This window comes from Pseudophryne corroboree, chromosome 1, assembly GCF_028390025.1.
Source record: "Pseudophryne corroboree isolate aPseCor3 chromosome 1, aPseCor3.hap2, whole genome shotgun sequence".
NCBI classification, from domain to species: domain Eukaryota; kingdom Metazoa; phylum Chordata; class Amphibia; order Anura; family Myobatrachidae; genus Pseudophryne; species Pseudophryne corroboree.
The window spans coordinates 1,184,268,058-1,184,286,560 of record NC_086444.1 but is presented as its reverse complement, the minus strand read 5'-3'; the positions used below and the strand labels follow the sequence as shown (position 1 = coordinate 1,184,286,560).

Sequence of the window (18,503 nt, the reverse complement as noted above, 5' to 3'; positions counted from 1 at the left end):
CGCCCCCCCCCAGCGCCCTGCACCCATCAGTGACCGGAGTGTGAGGTGTGCATGAGGAGCAATGGCGCACAGCTGCAGTGCTGTGCTGTGCGCTACCTTGGTGAAGACTGAAGTCTTCTGCTGCCGATTTTCCGGAACACTTCTTGCTTCTGGCTCTGTAAGGGGGCCGGCGGCGCGGCTCCGGGACCGAACATCAATGGCCGGTTCCATGCGGTCGATCCCTCTGGAATAATGGTGTCCAGTAGCCTAAGAAGCCCAAGCTACCACCAGTTAGGTAGGTTCGCTTCTTCTCCCCTTAGTCCCTCGCTGCAGTGAGTCTGTTGCCAGCAGATCTCACTGTAAAATAAAAAACCTAAAATATACTTTCTTTCTAGGAGCTCAGGAGAGCCCCTAGTGTGCATCCAGCTCAGCCGGGCACAAGAATCTAACTGAGGTCTGGAGGAGGGTCTTAGTGGGAGGAGCCAGTGCACACCAGGTAGTCCTAAAGCTTTCTTTAGTTGTGCCCAGTCTCCTGCGGAGCCGCTAATCCCCATGGTCCTTACGGAGTCCCAGCATCCACTTAGGACGTCAGAGAAATGTAATGTGCTGCAGGCAGCTGTGCTGTGGCACACCCCTCACCTCCCTGCCTGCTTGCAGCGGGGCTCCTGGTTATTATTTAATGTCCTGCGGGCACCTGTGCGGTGGCACAGCCCTCACCTCTCTGCTTGTCTTTAGCTGGACTCCTGGCTATTATGTAATGTGCTAGCGGGCAGCTGTGCCGTGGCACACACCTCACCTCTCTGCCTGCAGCTGGCTCCTGATAATTATGTAATGTGCTGCAGGCAGCTGTACTGTGGCACACTCCCTACCTCTCCGCCTGCAGCTGGGCTCCTGATTATTATGTAATGTTCTGCAGGCAGCTGTGCTGTGACACGCTCCTCACCTCTCTGCCTGCAGCTGGACTCCTGGCTATTATGTAATGTGCTGTGGGCAGCTGTGCTGTGGCACACCCCTCACCTCTCTGCCTGCAGCTGGGCTCCTGGCTATTATGTAACGTGCTGCAGCCAGCTGTGCTGTGACACACCCCTCAACTCTGCCTGCAGCTACACTCCTGGCTATTATGTAATGTTATGCAGGCAGCTGTGCTGTGACACGCTCCTCACCTCTCTGCCTGCAGCTGGGCTCCTGGCTATTATGTAATGTTCTGCAGGCAGCTGTGCTGTGACACACCCCTCACCTCTCTGCCTGCAGCTGGGCTCCTGGTTATTATGTAATGTGCTGCGGGCCGCTGTGCTGTGACACACCCCTCACCTCTCTGCCTGCAGCTGGGCTCCTGGTTATTATGTAACGTGCTGCGGGCAGCTGTGCTGTGACACACCCCTCACCTCTCTGCCTGCAGCTGGGCTCCTGGCTATTATGTAATGTTCTGCAGGCAGCGGTGCTGTGACACGCTCCTCACCTCTCTGTCTGCAGCTGGACTCCTGGCTATCATGTAATGTGCTGCGGGCAGCTGTGCTGTGGCACACCCCTCATCTCTCTGCCTGCAGCTGGGCTCCTGGCTATTATGTAATGTTCTGCAGGCAGCTGTGCTGGGACACACCCGTCACCTCTGCCTGCAGCTGGACTCCTGGCTATTATGTAATGTTATGCAGACAGCTGTGCTGTGACACGCTCCTCACCTCTCTGCCTGCATCTGGGCCCCTGGCTATTATGTAATGTTCTGCAGGCAGCTGTGCTGTGGCACACCCCTCACCTCTCTGTCTGCAGCTGGGCTCCTGATTATTATGTAATGTGCTGCGGGCCGCTGTGCTGTGACACACCCCTCACCTCTCTGCCTGCAGCTGGGCTCCTGGTTATTATGTAACGTGCTGCGGGCAGCTGTGCTGTGACACACCCCTCACCTCTCTGCCTGCAGCTCGGCTCCTGGCTATTATGTAATGTTGTGCAGGCAGCGGTGCTGTGACACGCTCCTCACCTCTCTGCCTGCAGCTGGACTCCTGGCTATCATGTAATGTGCTGCGGGCAGCTGTGCTGTGACACACCCCTCACCTCTGCCTGCATCTGGATTTCTGGCTATTATGTAATGTTATGCAGGCAGCTGTGCTGTGACACGCTCCTCACCTCTCTGCCTGTAGCTGGGCTCCTGGCTATTATGTAATGTTCTGCAGACAGCTGTGCTGTGACACGCTCCTCACCTCTCTGCCTGCAGCTGGGCTCCTGGCTATTATGTAATGTTCTGCAGGCAGCTGTGCTGTGACACACCCCTCACCTCTCTGCCTGCAGCTGGGATCCTGGCTATTATGTAACGTGATGCGGGTAGCTGTGCTGTGACACACCCCTTAACTCTGCCTTTAGCTGGGATCCTGGCTATTATGTAACGTGATGCGGGCAGCTGTGCTGTGACACACCCCTCAACTCTGCCTGCAGCTGGATTTCTGGATATTATGTAATCTTATGCAGGCAGCTGTGCTGTGCCACGCTCCTCACCTCTCTGCCTGCATCTGAGCTCCTGGCTATTATGTAATGTTCTGCAGGCAGCTGGGCTCCTGGTTATTATGTAACGTGCTGCGGGCAGCTGTGCTGTGACACACCCCTCACCTCTCTGCCTTCAGCTGGGCTCCTAGCTGTTATGTAATGTTCTGCAGGCAGCTGTGCTGTGACACGCTCCTCACCTGTATGTCTGCAGACAGCTGTGCTGTGACACGCTCCTCACCTCTCTGCCTGCAGCTGGGCTCCTGGCTATTATGTAATGTTCTGCAGGCAGCTGTGCTGTGACACACCCCTCACCTCTGCCTGCAGCTGGACTCCTGGCTATTAAAGCTATACAGCTGTGACACGCTCCTCACCACTCTGCCTGCAGCTGGGCTCTTGGCTATTATGTAATGTTCTGCAGACAGCTGTGCTGTGACACGCTCCTCACCTCTCTGCCTGCAGCTGGACTCCTGGCTATTATGTAATGTGCTGCGGGCAGCTGTGCTGTGGCACACCCCTCACCTCTCTGTCTGCAGCTGGGATCCTGGCTATTATGTAACGTGATGCGGGCAGCTGTGCTGTGACACACCCCTTAACTCTGCCTTTAGCTGGGATCCTGGCTATTATGTAACGTGATGCGGGCAGCTGTGCTGTGACACACCCCTCAACTCTGCCTGCAGCTGGATTTCTGGATATTATGTAATCTTATGCAGGCAGCTGTGCTGTGCCACGCTCCTCACCTCTCTGCCTGCATCTGAGCTCCTGGCTATTATGTAATGTTCTGCAGGCAGCTGGGCTCCTGGTTATTATGTAACGTGCTGCGGGCAGCTGTGCTGTGACACACCCCTCACCTCTCTGCCTTCAGCTGGGCTCCTGGCTGTTATGTAATGTTCTGCAGGCAGCTGTGCTGTGACACGCTCCTCACCTGTATGTCTGCAGCTGGACTCCTGGCTATCATGTAATGTGCTGCAGGCAGCTGTGCTGTGGCACACCCCTCACGTCTGCATGCAGCTGGACTCCTGGCTATTATGTAATGTTCTGCAGGCAGCTGTGCTGTGACACACCCCTCACCTCTCTGCCTGCAGCTGGGCTCCTGGCTATTATAAAATGTTCTGCAGGCAGCTTTGCTGTGACACACCCATCACCTCTCTGCCTGTCTGCAGCTGGGCTCCTGGCTGTTATGTAATGTTATGCAGGCAGCTGTGCTGTGACACACCCCTCACCTCTCTGCCTGCAGCTGGGCTCCTGGCTATTATGTAATGTTCTGCAGGCAGCTGTGCTGTGACACACCCCTCACCTCTCTGCCTGCAGCTGTGCTCCTGGTTATTATGTAATGTGCTGCAGGCAGCTGTGCTGTGACACACCCCTCACCTCTCTGCCTGCAGCTGGGCTCCTGGTTATTATGTAATGTGCTGCAGGCAGCTGTGCTGTGACACACCCCTCACCTCTCTGCCTGCAGCTGGCTCCTGGTTATTATGTAACGTGCTGCGGGCAGCTGGCTGTGACACACCCCTCACCTCTGCCTGCAGCTGGGCTCCTGGTAATTATGTAACGTGCTGCGGGCAGCTGTGCTGTGACACACCCCTCACCTCTCTGCCTGCAGCTGGGCTCCTGGTTATTATGTAATGTGCTGCGGGCCGCTGTGCTGTGACACACCCCTCACCTCTCTGCCTGCAGCTGGGCTCCTGGTTATTATGTAACGTGCTGCGGGCAGCTGTGCTGTGACACACCCCTCACCTCTCTGCCTGCAGCTGGGCTCCTGGCTATTATGTAATGTTATGCAGGCAGCTGTGCTGTGACACGCTCCTCACCTCTCTGCCTGCAGCTGGGCTCCTGGCTATTATGTAATGTTCTACAGGCAGCTGTGCTGTGACACACCCCTCACCTCTGCCTGCAGCTGGATTTCTGGCTATTATGTAATGTTATGCAGGCAGCTGTGCTGTGACACGCTCCTCACCTCTCTGCCTGTAGCTGGGCTCCTGGCTATTATGTAATGTTCTGCAGACAGCTGTGCTGTGACTCGCTCCTCACCTCCCTGCCTGCAGCTGGGCTCCTGGCTATTATGTAATGTTCTGCAGGCAGCTGTGCTGTGACACACCCCTCACCTCTGCCTGCAGCTGGACTCCAGGCTATTATGTAATGTTATGCAGGCAGCTGTGCTGTGACACGCTCCTCACCTGTATGTCTGCAGCTGGACTCCTGGCTATCATGTAATGTGCTGCAGGCAGCTGTGCTGTGGCACACCCCTCACGTCTGCATGCAGCTGGACTCCTGGCTATTATGTAATGTTCTGCAGGCAGCTGTGCTGTGACACACCCCTCACCTCTCTGCCTGCAGCTGGGCTCCTGGCTATTATAAAATGTTCTGCAGGCAGCTTTGCTGTGACACACCCATCACCTCTCTGCCTGTCTGCAGCTGGGCTCCTGGCTGTTATGTAATGTTATGCAGGCAGCTGTGCTGTGACACACCCCTCACCTCTCTGCCTGCAGCTGGGCTCCTGGCTATTATGTAATGTTCTGCAGGCAGCTGTGCTGTGACACACCCCTCACCTCTCTGCCTGCAGCTGTGCTCCTGGTTATTATGTAATGTGCTGCAGGCAGCTGTGCTGTGACACACCCCTCACCTCTCTGCCTGCAGCTGGGCTCCTGGTTATTATGTAATGTGCTGCAGGCAGCTGTGCTGTGACACACCCCTCACCTCTCTGCCTGCAGCTGGCTCCTGGTTATTATGTAACGTGCTGCGGGCAGCTGGCTGTGACACACCCCTCACCTCTGCCTGCAGCTGGGCTCCTGGTAATTATGTAACGTGCTGCGGGCAGCTGTGCTGTGACACACCCCTCACCTCTCTGCCTGCAGCTGGGCTCCTGGTTATTATGTAATGTGCTGCGGGCCGCTGTGCTGTGACACACCCCTCACCTCTCTGCCTGCAGCTGGGCTCCTGGTTATTATGTAACGTGCTGCGGGCAGCTGTGCTGTGACACACCCCTCACCTCTCTGCCTGCAGCTGGGCTCCTGGCTATTATGTAATGTTATGCAGGCAGCTGTGCTGTAACACGCTCCTCACCTCTCTGCCTGCAGCTGGGCTCCTGGCTATTATGTAATGTTCTACAGGCAGCTGTGCTGTGACACACCCCTCACCTCTGCCTGCAGCTGGATTTCTGGCTATTATGTAATGTTATGCAGGCAGCTGTGCTGTGACACGCTCCTCACCTCTCTGCCTGTAGCTGGGCTCCTGGCTATTATGTAATGTTCTGCAGACAGCTGTGCTGTGACTCGCTCCTCACCTCCCTTCCTGCAGCTGGGCTCCTGGCTATTATGTAATGTTCTGCAGGCAGCTGTGCTGTGACACACCCCTCACCTCTGCCTGCAGCTGGACTCCTGGCTATTATGTAATGTTATGCAGGCAGCTGTGCTGTGACACGCTCCTCACCACTCTGCCTGCAGCTGGGCTCTTGGCTATTATGTAATGTTCTGCAGACAGCTGTGCTGTGACACGCTCCTCATCTCTCTGCCTGCAGCTGGACTCCTGGCTATTATGTAATGTGCTGCGGGCAGCTGTGCTGTGACACACCCCTCACCTCTCTGCCTGCAGCTGGGATCCTGGCTATTATGTAACGTGATGCGGGCAGCTGTGCTGTGACACACCCCTTAACTCTGCCTTTAGCTGGGATCCTGGCTATTATGTAACGTGATGCGGGCAGCTGTGCTGTGACACACCCCTCAACTCTGCCTGCAGCTGGATTTCTGGATATTATGCAATCTTATGCAGGCAGCTGTGCTGTGCCACGCTCCTCACCTCTCTGCCTGCATCTGAGCTCCTGGCTATTATGTAATGTTCTGCAGGCAGCTGGGCTCCTGGTTATTATGTAACGTGCTGCGGGCAGCTGTGCTGTGACACACCCCTCACCTCTCTGCCTTCAGCTGGGCTCCTGGCTGTTATGTAATGTTCTGCAGGCAGCTGTGCTGTGACACGCTCCTCACCTGTATGTCTGCAGCTGGACTCCTGGCTATCATGTAATGTGCTGCAGGCAGCTGTGCTGTGGCACACCCCTCACGTCTGCCTGCAGCTGGACTCCTGGCTATTATGTAATGTTCTGCAGGCAGCTGTGCTGTGACACACCCCTCACCTCTCTGCCTGCAGCTGGGCTCCTGGTTATTATGTAACGTGCTGCGGGCAGCTGTGCTGTGACACACCCCTCACCTCTGCCTGCAGCTGGGCTCCTGGTTATTATGTAACGTGCTGCGGGCAGCTGTGCTGTGACACACCCCTCACCTCTCTGCCTGCAGCTGGGCTCCTGGTTATTATGTAACGTGCTGCGGGCCGCTGTGCTGTGACACACCTCTCACCTCTTTGTCTGTCTTGAGCTGCGACTCCGCTGTGTTTATAGAAAGCTGCAGCCAGGCCACATTCCCAATGGAGGCCGCAATGAGCTGGTCATTCGCAGTGCCTGAATTGCTTCTCTGGGCTTCGCTGGCCTGGGGGTCTCCTGTGTTCCTCCTGCAGCAAATAAACCAAAACTAATTCATACGGTAAATGCGTGCAATAATATTAATAATATTAAGTGACATGAAAAAGTACATTGGTATTTGTTCACGTGTGTTTGGGGAGGACCAGAGTATATGCCCGCACTAACAGAAAATGAGGCAGAAAGGGGCAAGAACAACCTGTAGCCTATCAGCATTAGAATATTAGCGGCACTAGCCAGTTCCTGTGTATTACATGTGGCAGCAAGCAGGATGAGGGAGAGGATAGTCCAGCCTGTGCTCTGCCTCCCAGTGACTGAGACCAGACACCAGTGTCCTGCACTGTGGTTCATAGAACTGCCCCTTCCATATCTGGGGGGAGGGGCGGTATTAAAGTAATGTGGGGGCGTAGTAGTGATATGTGGTGTGGGGTTAGTAATTATACTGTATGCTGGAGGATGAGCTGTGCCAGTACGCATTGCCGCCCACCGGGCAGTGTATTTTCGCTTTGCAGAAGTGCGAACGCCTGTGCAGCAGAGCGCCTGCAAAAAACATTTTGTGCAAAACAAGACCAGCCCTGTACTTACTCTTCGTGTGCGTTGATTCTAACGTTGGTGGGTTGGCTTTTGATGTCACACACCCGCCCAGCGTTCGGCCAGCCACGCCTGCGTTTTCCCTGGCACGCCTGCATTTTTCAAAGCACTCCCTGAAAATGGTCAGTTGACACCCAGAAACGCCCCCTTCCTGTCAATCTTCTTGCGGCCGCCAGTGCGAATGAGAACGTCGCTAGAACCTGTGCAAAACCACAAAGGCCTTTGTACCCGTACAACGCGCATGCGTATTGCGGTCCATACGCATAAGCAGAAATGCCGATTTTTAGACTGATCGCTGCGCTGTGAACAATGGCAGCTAGCGATCAACTCGGAATGACCCCCTTAGTCCCAGGATTAGCTGGCGCCCATGGAACCGAATGCAAACATCCTTCCTATAGAGTTGACGCCATCCTCCACCTGCCCACCTGAAACAGTGCTGTGAGGCCAGTGGGAGATCTGACACAGAGGAGAATTACGCCCTAATATATAGCACAATACTGGCTACCCTAAACATTTGGGTAATTGTTGGTATCTTTAAGCATTATTAGGCTCTATGGACACGGCTGTAAGCGCATCTGTCCCTGCTGGTGCTGCACCTTGCAAATTTCCCATTTCAGATACCCAGAGAACTCAATGTGATCATTGGCCCAGATCGTGCCGTGCTTTATAGTGCCGCGCTTCACATTCTGGAGCTTGGCACTAGTGGCTGATGCTACTGTAGCCTATGCGCAGATGGCAAATTTTATGGCAAAAGGGATTCAGGAATAGCGCAGTAACGCAGCCGGCCCCTGAACCAGAAAGCAAAGTCCCAATCGCTTGCTTTTACACATCGCAGGGATGGGTTCCTGCTGATGCTCCTGTCAGGCTCTGTCCCTAGAGTAGATGGGGAGTGGGGAGGGGGGGGGGGTTGCCCCTGTAAGTGACTTTGAGGAACTTTTTGTGTGTCACGATACACCAGTGTGGGAGACATGTCCAGCACTCCTGAAGATACTGTCCGTCCACTTTCCCGTTTGGAGCGCGGCAGGCTGCATGCTACCTTATGCTACTGTGCGGAACCGTCCTACTGTGCTGATTAACACTCTGCCTGCGGATGGCCGGACCGTGCTCTCTTCTATCCGCAGCATCATCATTAGTGTTGAGACTTAACATCCAGCCCCATGCTGGGTGTACACCATCCGTCAGAAGCATGCGCTGTTCCAGATGACCCCGGAAGGCTGTTTACATTCGCAAATCTGTGTATGTATTAGTAGCTTCGCATGCATACGCATAAAATCCACATTTGTGGCTGACCCATGCTGACTCAAATCAATGAGAACGCAGTCGCACCGGGCGCCATGTTTTTGAACACAGCGTTAGCAGATGACGTCAGATACACGCCCCAAGAACGGGCATGACACACCTGCGTTTTCCCAACCACTCCCCACAAACGCCATGTTACCACCCAAGGACTGTCACTTCCTGTCAATCAAAATGCGTACTCTTTACAATTAGGCTATATACGCAAGGCGATCGCATTCTGCCCTTCGCACATGCGCAATGCGTTCACAGCGCATGTGCATTCATAATTGTTCACTGCGTGTAATCTCACATTTGCAACCGGTACTGAATCGGGCCCACAGTCAGGATTTATTTGCAAGTGATTGACAGGGAGCAGCCGTTCTGTGGGAGTGGCAGCTAAAATTTGGTCATAACTGGACCATTTTGGGGGCATGTATCAGCTGCCGACTGCATTTCCATACGCAGGACATACGTCTCTGGCGTCTCCGTTGCGGCGCCCATTGTAAACTACCGTAGACTCACTCTGGGAGTCGATCTTTTCCAGATCTGCATCGATACTGTATACGCAGTTGTGGACAGTTGCACGGGCTCCTGCAGGCATCTCTATACAATACCCGCCGGCTGCGACGGTGTTACCATACAACTATGAATCAGGCCCACTCTATTACTACTGCTGCTGGTGGCACAAATGCAGGAGGTAACTGGGATAATCCATACAAAGTGCTTCAGACAAAGGCAGGGCCGAGAAGAGCTGACAATCCATTCTGGTGAGAAAACACAGACAAGCAGAAGGAATGATACAACCATGATGGGGGCCAAGCTGGTCTCTTTGCCCCTGAGCATTAGGTAATCCTGTACTAACGGCCATTCCCTGTATGACGTGTGTTGTCCGCTGTGCCCCTCATTACCATACAGTACTTCCAAACACAATTCCCTGTAATCCCCCTACACAGCCCCAGGCAGCACAGGGATTACAGAGGTCATGGAGAGGTCTACACCGGTTACCGATCCTTGTGAAGTCCACTGGCTGTGGCCTAACACACCAAGACAACACGCGTGTGCATCATACAGTATGTCAGTGCGAAGAAGATCCATGCGTGGTGATGGGCAATATTTTCATTCTAATTGGTCACGTTTCACCTCAGGTGTATTACGCTGTATTACCTTATGCAGGGAGTTCGTAAAGTCCCTCCGCAGTGAGCGCTGTCTCTGGCTGCAGATCTCCTCTGCAGCAGTGGGAGGCCAGAGAGGGACAACACATAAACACATAGCAGCAAATTCAGTTGGGTGCAAATTGTTTAAAAAATATCACGAGTGGGTTTTTTTCCTGCAGGCATGACATTTTTTATATTCAATTGGACGCAACATTTTTCATTTTTCAAGCGGTGCAAGATATTGGTTTCCGCACCTCCAGAGCAGGTATGATGTTTTAAAAAAATCCCTATTTTGATGTAAAAATGTAGGGACTGGATTCAGTACCTCATGAATACCCCCCTCCCTTGACTAATTAGGCAATTTGATGGTTGCCCCCCGCAACAAGTATACGCACGTGCACACAGCCAGATGTACCAATATATCTGAAGATATATCGGCTGCACAGCACATCCGTCGCGATACACAGACATATCGGGTGTACAGTACACACCCGCCAACGTCCCTGCTATATATCGACCAGTGTGTACCCAACTGTAGTGGGATTTTTATGTACCCCAAATTTACCACAAGCATTTAATTTCACTATAAAAGATTGCTTTTTAGCATTTTTGGGGGGTTATATAAAAAAAATTGCTCAAACTAGCCATTTAAACCACTTTTAAAGTGAAAAATATATTACCTTTGGGACCGTAATATACAGTACATTATTTGTGTTAAACAATATTTACTTTGAGCTTTTATTAGGGTAGAGGCCAGTGAGGTGCGGAGAGGACAATGGCTAGGGAGGCACTGGCTAGTATAAGAGCCACATGTACACACACATATATGAACCCCATGGGGCATTATACAAAGCTGAGGGCTGCAAATATGATTTTAAAAATGATTAGAATAATGAAAATATTATATTATTATTATTGTTATTATTGTTGTTATTATTATTATTATTATTATTATCTTCTTTGTATTATTCTAGTCATTTTTATAGTCAAACCGGGAAGCGGTTACAATACCGCTAGTCCGGATCCTGGAGGTCACGATGCCGGAATCCCGACTAGCGGTGAAATGCCGCCGCCAAAATACCGGCGCCACAGGCTGTTCTCCCTCTGGCCAGCGTGTGGAGGCTGCTACAAATATTTTAAGGACAGTTTGTGGAACTGTGGACAGTGTAGTCAGTTTGTGCTATGGGAGTGCCCCTGCATTTTGTGTCTGACAACTTACAGTAAATCACAATATATATCACTCCTTACCTCAGGGACATGGTGGCATTGGATCCTGCGGCAGATCAGGGGCAGTTGTACGTCACGCAGGGTTAATTCACCAGCAGTGAGGAGGACAGACGGCAGGGAGCTACAGGACGGGATGTACACAGCCAGCAATCACACAACACAGTCACCAAGCAACCAGGAAGTGACTACTTAATGGATTTGAAACAGTAACAAAGGAGGCAGTTACTGTATGAACCCTGGTGTACAGGAAACTGCTGCTGTAACCCATAGCAACCAGGTTCTAGCAGTCATCTAACTCCCCACTTACTCTATAATTATGGTATGAACAGTGCAACCCATAGCAACCAGTTGCTTCTAAACTATGTTATAAACATACCTCCCAAATGTTCCGATTTTTGCAGGGCAGTCCCGGTTTTTTTGGGACTGTCCCACCCGCGGTCAACAAATTGGGGTAAAAAAATGTTTAGAAACACAAAACAACAACAAAATTTTATTTTTGTGTGTCGACCTTTTACTATCGACCTAATGACTATCTTTGTAATGTCTATCTTCTGTATCAGAACCTGCTCGCGGAGAGTAGACGCTGTGCGCATGCGCACAATGGGGGTCATTCCGCTAGTTGAAAATGTTCACTGTGCAGCGATGAAGCAAAAAAAAACGGCACTTCTGCGCATGCGTATGCGGCACAATGCGCACGCGCGACGTACTTTCACAACGGCCGATGCAGTTTTACACAAGATCTAGCGAAGCTTTTCTGTCGCACTGCTGGCCGCAGAGTGATTGACAGGAAGAGGGCGTTTCTGGACGTCGACTGACCTTTTTCAGGGAGTGTTCGAAAAAACGTAGGCGTGCCAGGAAAAACGCAGGCGTGGCTGGCCGAACGCAGGACGTGTTTGTGACGTCAAATCCGGAACTGAACAGTCTGAAGTGATCGCAAGCGCTGAGTAGGTCTGGAGCTACTCAGAAACTGCACTTTTTTGTAGCCGCTCTGCGATCGCTTCGTTCGCACTTCTGCTAATCTAAAATACACTCCCAGTGGGAGGCGGCATTGCGTTTGCACGGCTGCTAAAAACAGCTAGCGAGCGAACAACTCTGAATGACCCCCATTGTCTATTCGGTGGAGACTGGAGGCATGCCAGCAGGTCATAGAGCACTGGACATGCCCCCTCACTGACAACAACAGGCAGCCGCCTTGTACAAAAACAGCTTGTGCAGTCTCTGGGTAGCTCTGAACTTACTCAGCCGCTGCGATCACTTCAGCCTGTCCGGGACCAGAATTGACGTCAGACACCCGCCCTGCAAACGCTTGGACACGCCTGCGTTTTTCCAACCACTCCCAGAAAACGGTCAGTTGCCACCCACAAACGCCTTCTTCCTGTCAATCTCCTTGCGAACGGCCATGCGAATGGATTCTTCGCTAGAGCCAGTGCACAACAGCGATCTGCTTTGTAACCGTACGGCGCGCCTGTGCATTGCGGTGCATACGCATGCGCAGTAGTTACCCATACTTGCCTACTCTCCCGGAATGGGCGGGAGGCTCCCGAAAATCGGGTGACCCTCCCGGCCCCCCGGAAGAGCAGGCAAGTCTCCCGGAATCAGGGGTCCCCCTGCCCGTCCGCCCACTTAGTGTGTAAAGTGGGCGGTCCGGGCAGTTGATGACGCGATTCTTGCTGAATCGCGTCATCATAGCCACGCCCCCTGCAGTGTAATGCCGGGGATCGCGGCATTACAGAGCGGAGGGTGTGGCTTAAAGGATGTGGCACGGTAACTCCGCCCCCATCCCGCCCTGCTCCACCCCAGTTCCGCCTCCGGTCCACCTCCTCCCCACGTCACAGCCCTCCCCTGCCCCCCTGCTGAGCCGACCTGGCTGCTCTCTCCTGCAGAGAGCAGCCAGAATGTCGGCATGTATGTAGTTACCTGATCGCTGCGCTGCGAAAAACCGCTAGCGAGCGAACAGATCTGAATTAGGCCCTTTATCTCCATCCAAGGCTTAGTAAATAGACCCCTTAATGATGACGTACAAAAAATGTACATTGTTAATATCGATAGTCACAATGTTGACATTGTTTTGAAAATGCCGACATTATGTGCAAACATTTGGAACATTATGGTGACAACATACTAAATGTCGTCATTCTGCATGTCAGCATATCCCATGTCCCAAGCGTCATCCCTGTAATGTTCATGATAATGTAGCCTGCAGTGGGTGGTATTCATTTGCTGGCGTTACTCTCTGCACCGAAACCCGGAGATAGTGGGCTTAGTGCATATGGAGATGTAGTAAAAACCCAGAAAACAGAGTTTTTACCGCATTTTGTTATTTAGTGCATCCCACCCCCTTTCTCATCCTCTTTTCTCTATCACCTGTTTTTCTCTCTCCTTCAATTTCCTTTCTTCCCCTCTATTGTCTATTTCTTTCACCCTATTTTCGCTACAGGTGATTGCACTTTAGCATAGATTAGTAAAGCTGGCTTCCGCTGCATCACGCAAACACAGACACGCAAACACTTTCCATCCAGACTGAGAGGAGCACCGCCACACAAAGTACTGGGGAAGAGAATGTCATTCACACTGAAAAATCCCCCATTTCTCTTGCGTCCTAGAGGATGCTGGGGTCCATATTAGTACCATGGGGTATAGATGGGTCCACCAGGAGCCATTAGCACTTTAAGAGTTTAATAGTGTGGGCTGGCTCCTCCCTCTATGCCCCTCCTACCAGACTCAGTTTAGAAAATGTGCCCGGAGCGGAGGAGCCGGTCACAGCTAGGGGAGCTCTACAGAGTTTCTCTAGTAAAAGTTTTTTTTAACGTTTGTTATTTTACAGGGAAGCTGCTGGCGACAGCCTCCCTGCATCGAGGGACTCAGGGGGAAAGCAGTGTCCTCCCTGCGGGGTCTGAGCTACTGCTCCCGCTGACTGGGCATTGAGCTCCAGAGGGGTCCGATCGCGCCCCTCTGCAGGGGAACGCTCGCCCCGGCAGCCAGCCGCCACCTCCTCAGGGAGCTGAAAAGTGGCAAGTGAGTCACTGTCCCCCCTAGCAAGCGGGGGGACAGTATGAAGAGGGCAGCTAGAGGGTAGGAGCGCGGTCTTAACTGCGCTCCTGGAAGGCTCAGCGGTGCGGCGCTGGGAGGGGCGCCCTGGGCCAGCTCCGGGCCCTACACTGTCCACTACAAGCCTGTCGGGGTCTGCGGATCCAGACCAGCACAAATCATCCGGCCAGTATAATCTTTCAAAGAGCGGGAAGACAGCGCCATTGAGGGGGCGGAACTTCTCCTTAGAGCAGACCCAGCAGCGTTCAGCGCCATTTTTCCTGCCTGCAGTCACTACAAGTGGATCCAGGTCCCTCCAGAGCAATCTCCAGCTATCTGTACGGTACCAGGGGGTTGTAGAAGGGAGGGGAGGCTGTATGTAGGCTGTGTCACCTATTAAGGGACACAGTCAGCACTGGTTAGGGACTCCCTTTACCTCAAATAGCGCTGTGTGTGGGTTGTCTCCAATCTCTGTGTCTCTCTGCCTTTCTTGGGGGGAAACGCTGTCTACATAATACCCAGTGTGTTTGTGGGGTGTTTGAGGGTGTGTGACAACATGTCTAAGGACATTGTTTCATATGCTGCAGAGGATTTGTCTTCCCAGGAAGACTCCATTCCATGTAATCAGGATTGCACTGTTTTAGCACAGATCCCAGCTAGAGAGCCAGAATGGTTAGTCTCTCTGAGGGGGACTATTTCTCAGATTTCCGATAGGGTTGCTAGGACTGAGCATGCCACTGAGGTCCTCCAGTCCGCTATGGTTGTATGGTCTGATACTGCCTCCTCAGGGTCCCCTGCGGTGTATTCTCACAAACGTGCACTTGCAATTATGCAGGATGACACAGACACAGACTCTGACGCTGCAGACGGTGACGGGGATGTGTTGAGGGGGACAGCATCACTTGCCAAGGGGGTGCAGTTGATTATTGAGGCTGCTAGGGATGTTTTACACATTTCGGACACAGCTCCGGAACAGGTGTAGGAGGCCTTCTTTACAGATAATAAGAAGCCCCCCCTCACCTTCCCGGCATCCAAAGAATTAAATGCTATCTTTGAAAAGGCATGGGAAACTCCAGAAAAGAAATTCCAGATTCCCAAGAAAGTCTTGGTGGCTTTTCCCTTTCCAGAGGAAGATAGGAAGAGATGGGAGTCCCCGCCGATAGCAGTGATGAGCACCGGAAATTTTTCGGGTTTTGGTTTTGGGTTCGGTTCCGCGGCCGTGTTTTGGGTTCGAACGCGTTTTGGCAAAACCTCACCGAATTTTTTTTGTCGGATTCGGGTGTGTTTTGGATTCGGGTGTTTTTTTCACAAAACCCTAAAAAACAGCTTAAATCATAGAATTTGGGGTTCATTTTGATCCCAAAGTATTATTAACATTAATAACCATAATTTCCACTCATTTTCAGTCTATTCTGAACACCTCACACCTCACAATATTATTTTTAGTCCTAAAATTTGCACCGAGGTCGCTGGATGGCTAAGCTAAGCGACCCAAGTGGCCGACACAAACACCTGGCCCATCTAGGAGTGGCACTGCAGTGTCACGCAGGATGGCCCTTCCAAAAAAGACTCCCCAAACAGCACATGACGCAAAGAAAAAAAGAGGCGCAATGAGGTAGCTGTGTGAGTAAGCTAAGCGACCCTAGTGGCCGACACAAACACCTGGCCCATCTAGGAGTGGCACTGCAGTGTCACGCAGGATGGCCCTTCCAAAAAACACTCCCCAAACAGCACATGACGCAAAGAAAAAAAGAGGCGCAATGAGGTAGCTGTGTGAGTAAGCTAAGCGACCCTAGTGGCCGACACAAACACCTGGCCCATCTAGGAGTGGCACTGCAGTGTCACGCAGGATGGTCCTTCCAAAAAACACTCCCCAAACAGCACATGACGCAAAGAAAAAAAGAGGCGCAATGAGGTAGCTGTGTGAGTAAGCTAAGCGACCCTAGTGGCCGACACAAACACCTGGCCCATCTAGGAGTGGCACTGCAGTGTCACGCAGGTTGGCCCTTCCAAAAAACACTCCCCAAACAGCACATGACGCAAAGAAAAAAAGAGGCGCAATGAGGTAGCTGTGTGAGTAAGCTAAGCGACCCTAGTGGCCGACACAAACACCTGGCCCATCTAGGAGTGGCACTGCAGTGTCACGCAGGATGGCCCTTCCAAAAAACACCCCCCAAACAGCACATGACGCAAAGAAAAATGAAAGAAAAAAGAGGTGCAAGATGGAATTGTCCTTGGGCCCTCCCACCCACCCTTATGTTGTATAAACAGGACATGCACACTTTAACCAACCCATCATTTCAGTGACAGGGTCTGCCACACGACTGTGACTGAAATGACGGGTTGGTTTGGACCCCCACCAAAAAAGAAGCAATTAATCTCTCCTTGCACAAACTGGCTCTACAGAGGCAAGATGTCCACCTCATCATCATCCTCCGATATATCACCGTGTACATCCCCCTCCTCACAGATTATCAATTCGTCCCCACTGGAATCCACCATCTCAGCTCCCTGTGTACTTTGTGGAGGCAATTGCTGCTGGTCAATGTCTCCACGGAGGAATTGATTATAATTCATTTTAATGAACATCATCTTCTCCACATTTTCTAGATGTAACCTCGTACGCCGATTGCTGACAAGGTGAGCGGCGGCACTAAACACTCTTTCGGAGTACACACTTGTGGGAGGGCAACTTAGGTAGAATAAAGCCAGTTTGTGCAAGGGCCTCCAAATTGCCTCTTTTTCCTGCCAGTATAAGTACGGACTGTCTGACGTGCCTACTTGGATGCGGTCACTCATATAATCCTCCACCATTCTTTCAATGGGGAGAGAATCATATGCAGTGACAGTAGACAACATGTCCGTAATCGTTGTCAGGTCCTTCAGTCCGGACCAGATGTCAGCATCAGCAGTCGCTCCAGACTGCCCTGCATCACCGCCAGCGGGTGGGCTCGGAATTCTGAGCCTTTTCCTCGCACCCACAGTTGCGGGAGAATGTGAAGGAGGAGATGTTGACAGGTCGCGTTCCGCTTGACTTGACAATTTTGTCACCAGCAGTTCTTTGAACCCCAGCAGACTTGTGTCTGCCGGAAAGAGAGATCCAAGGTAGGTTTTAAATCTAGGATCGAGCACGGTGGCCAAAATGTAGTGCTCTGATTTCAACAGATTGACCACCCGTGAATCCTTGTTAAGTGAATTAAGGGCTCCATCCACAAGTCCCACATGCCTAGCGGAATCGCTCTGTGTTAGCTCCTCTTTCAATGTCTCCAGCTTCTTCTGCAAAAGCCTGATGAGGGGAATGACCTGACTCAGGCTGGCAGTGTCTGAACTGACTTCACGTGTGGCAAGTTCAAAAGGTTGCAGAACCTTGCACAACGTTGAAATCATTCTCCACTGCGCTTGAGACAGGTGCATTCCACCTCCTATATCGTGCTCAGTTGTATAGGCTTGAATGGCCTTTTGCTGCTCCTCCAACCTCTGAAGCATATAGAGGGTTGAATTCCACCTCGTTACCACTTCTTGCTTCAGATGATGGCAGGGCAGGTTCAGGGCGTTTTTGGTGGTGCTCCAGTCTTCTGTACGTGGTGCCTGTACGCCGAAAGTGTCCCGCAATTCTTCTGGCCACCGACAGCATCTCTTGCACGCCCCTCTCGTTTTTTAAATAATTCTGCACCACCAAATTCAAGGTATGTGCAAAACATGGGACGTGCTGGAATTTGCCCATATTTAATGCACACACAATATTGCTGGCGTTGTCCGATGCCACAAATCCACAGGAGAGTCCAATTGGGGTAAGCCATTCTGCGATGATCTTCCTCAGTTGCCGTAAGAGGTTTTTAGCTGTGTGCGTATTCTGGAAAGCGGTGATACAAAGCGTAGCCTGCCTAGGAAAGAGTTGGCGTTTGCGAGATGCTGCTACTGGTGCCGCCGCTGCTGTTCTTGCGGCGGGAGTCCATACATCTACCCAGTGGGCTGTCACAATCATATAGTCCTGAGCCTGCCCTGCTCCACTTGTCCACATGTCCGTGGTTAAGTGGACATTGGGTACAACTGCATTTTTTAGGACACTGGTGAGTCTTTTTCTGAGGTCTGTGTACATTTTCGGTATCGCCTGCCTAGAGAAATGGAACCTAGATGGTATTTGGTACCGGGGACACAGTACCTCCAACAAGTCTCTAGTTGCCTCTGCAGTAATGATGGATACCGGAACCACGTTTCTCACCGCCCAGGATGCCAAGGCCTCAGTTATCCGCTTTGCAGCAGGATGACTGCTGTGATATTTCATCTTCCTCGCAAAGGACTGTTGGACA

General features: G+C 52.0%; 1 protein-coding gene across 2 annotated transcripts in view; it reads right to left on the bottom strand.

Moving 5' to 3' along the window:
* Positions 1-18,503, bottom strand: part of ANKRD53 (ankyrin repeat domain 53) — a 152,947-nt gene that overhangs the window by 91,967 nt on the left and 42,477 nt on the right. The window contains exons 1-2 of one of the 2 annotated variants that reach the window (XM_063925306.1): positions 11,188-11,328; positions 6,798-6,948 (exon numbers count right to left, since the gene is read on the bottom strand). In XM_063925306.1, the coding sequence (XP_063781376.1) occupies positions 6,798-6,948; positions 11,188-11,198 (162 nt within the window). In that variant the 5' untranslated portion in view covers positions 11,199-11,328. Of the gene's footprint in view, positions 1-6,797; positions 6,949-11,187; positions 11,329-18,503 lie in introns of those variants that run through there. The other variant, XM_063925307.1, reaches the window with a different exon arrangement.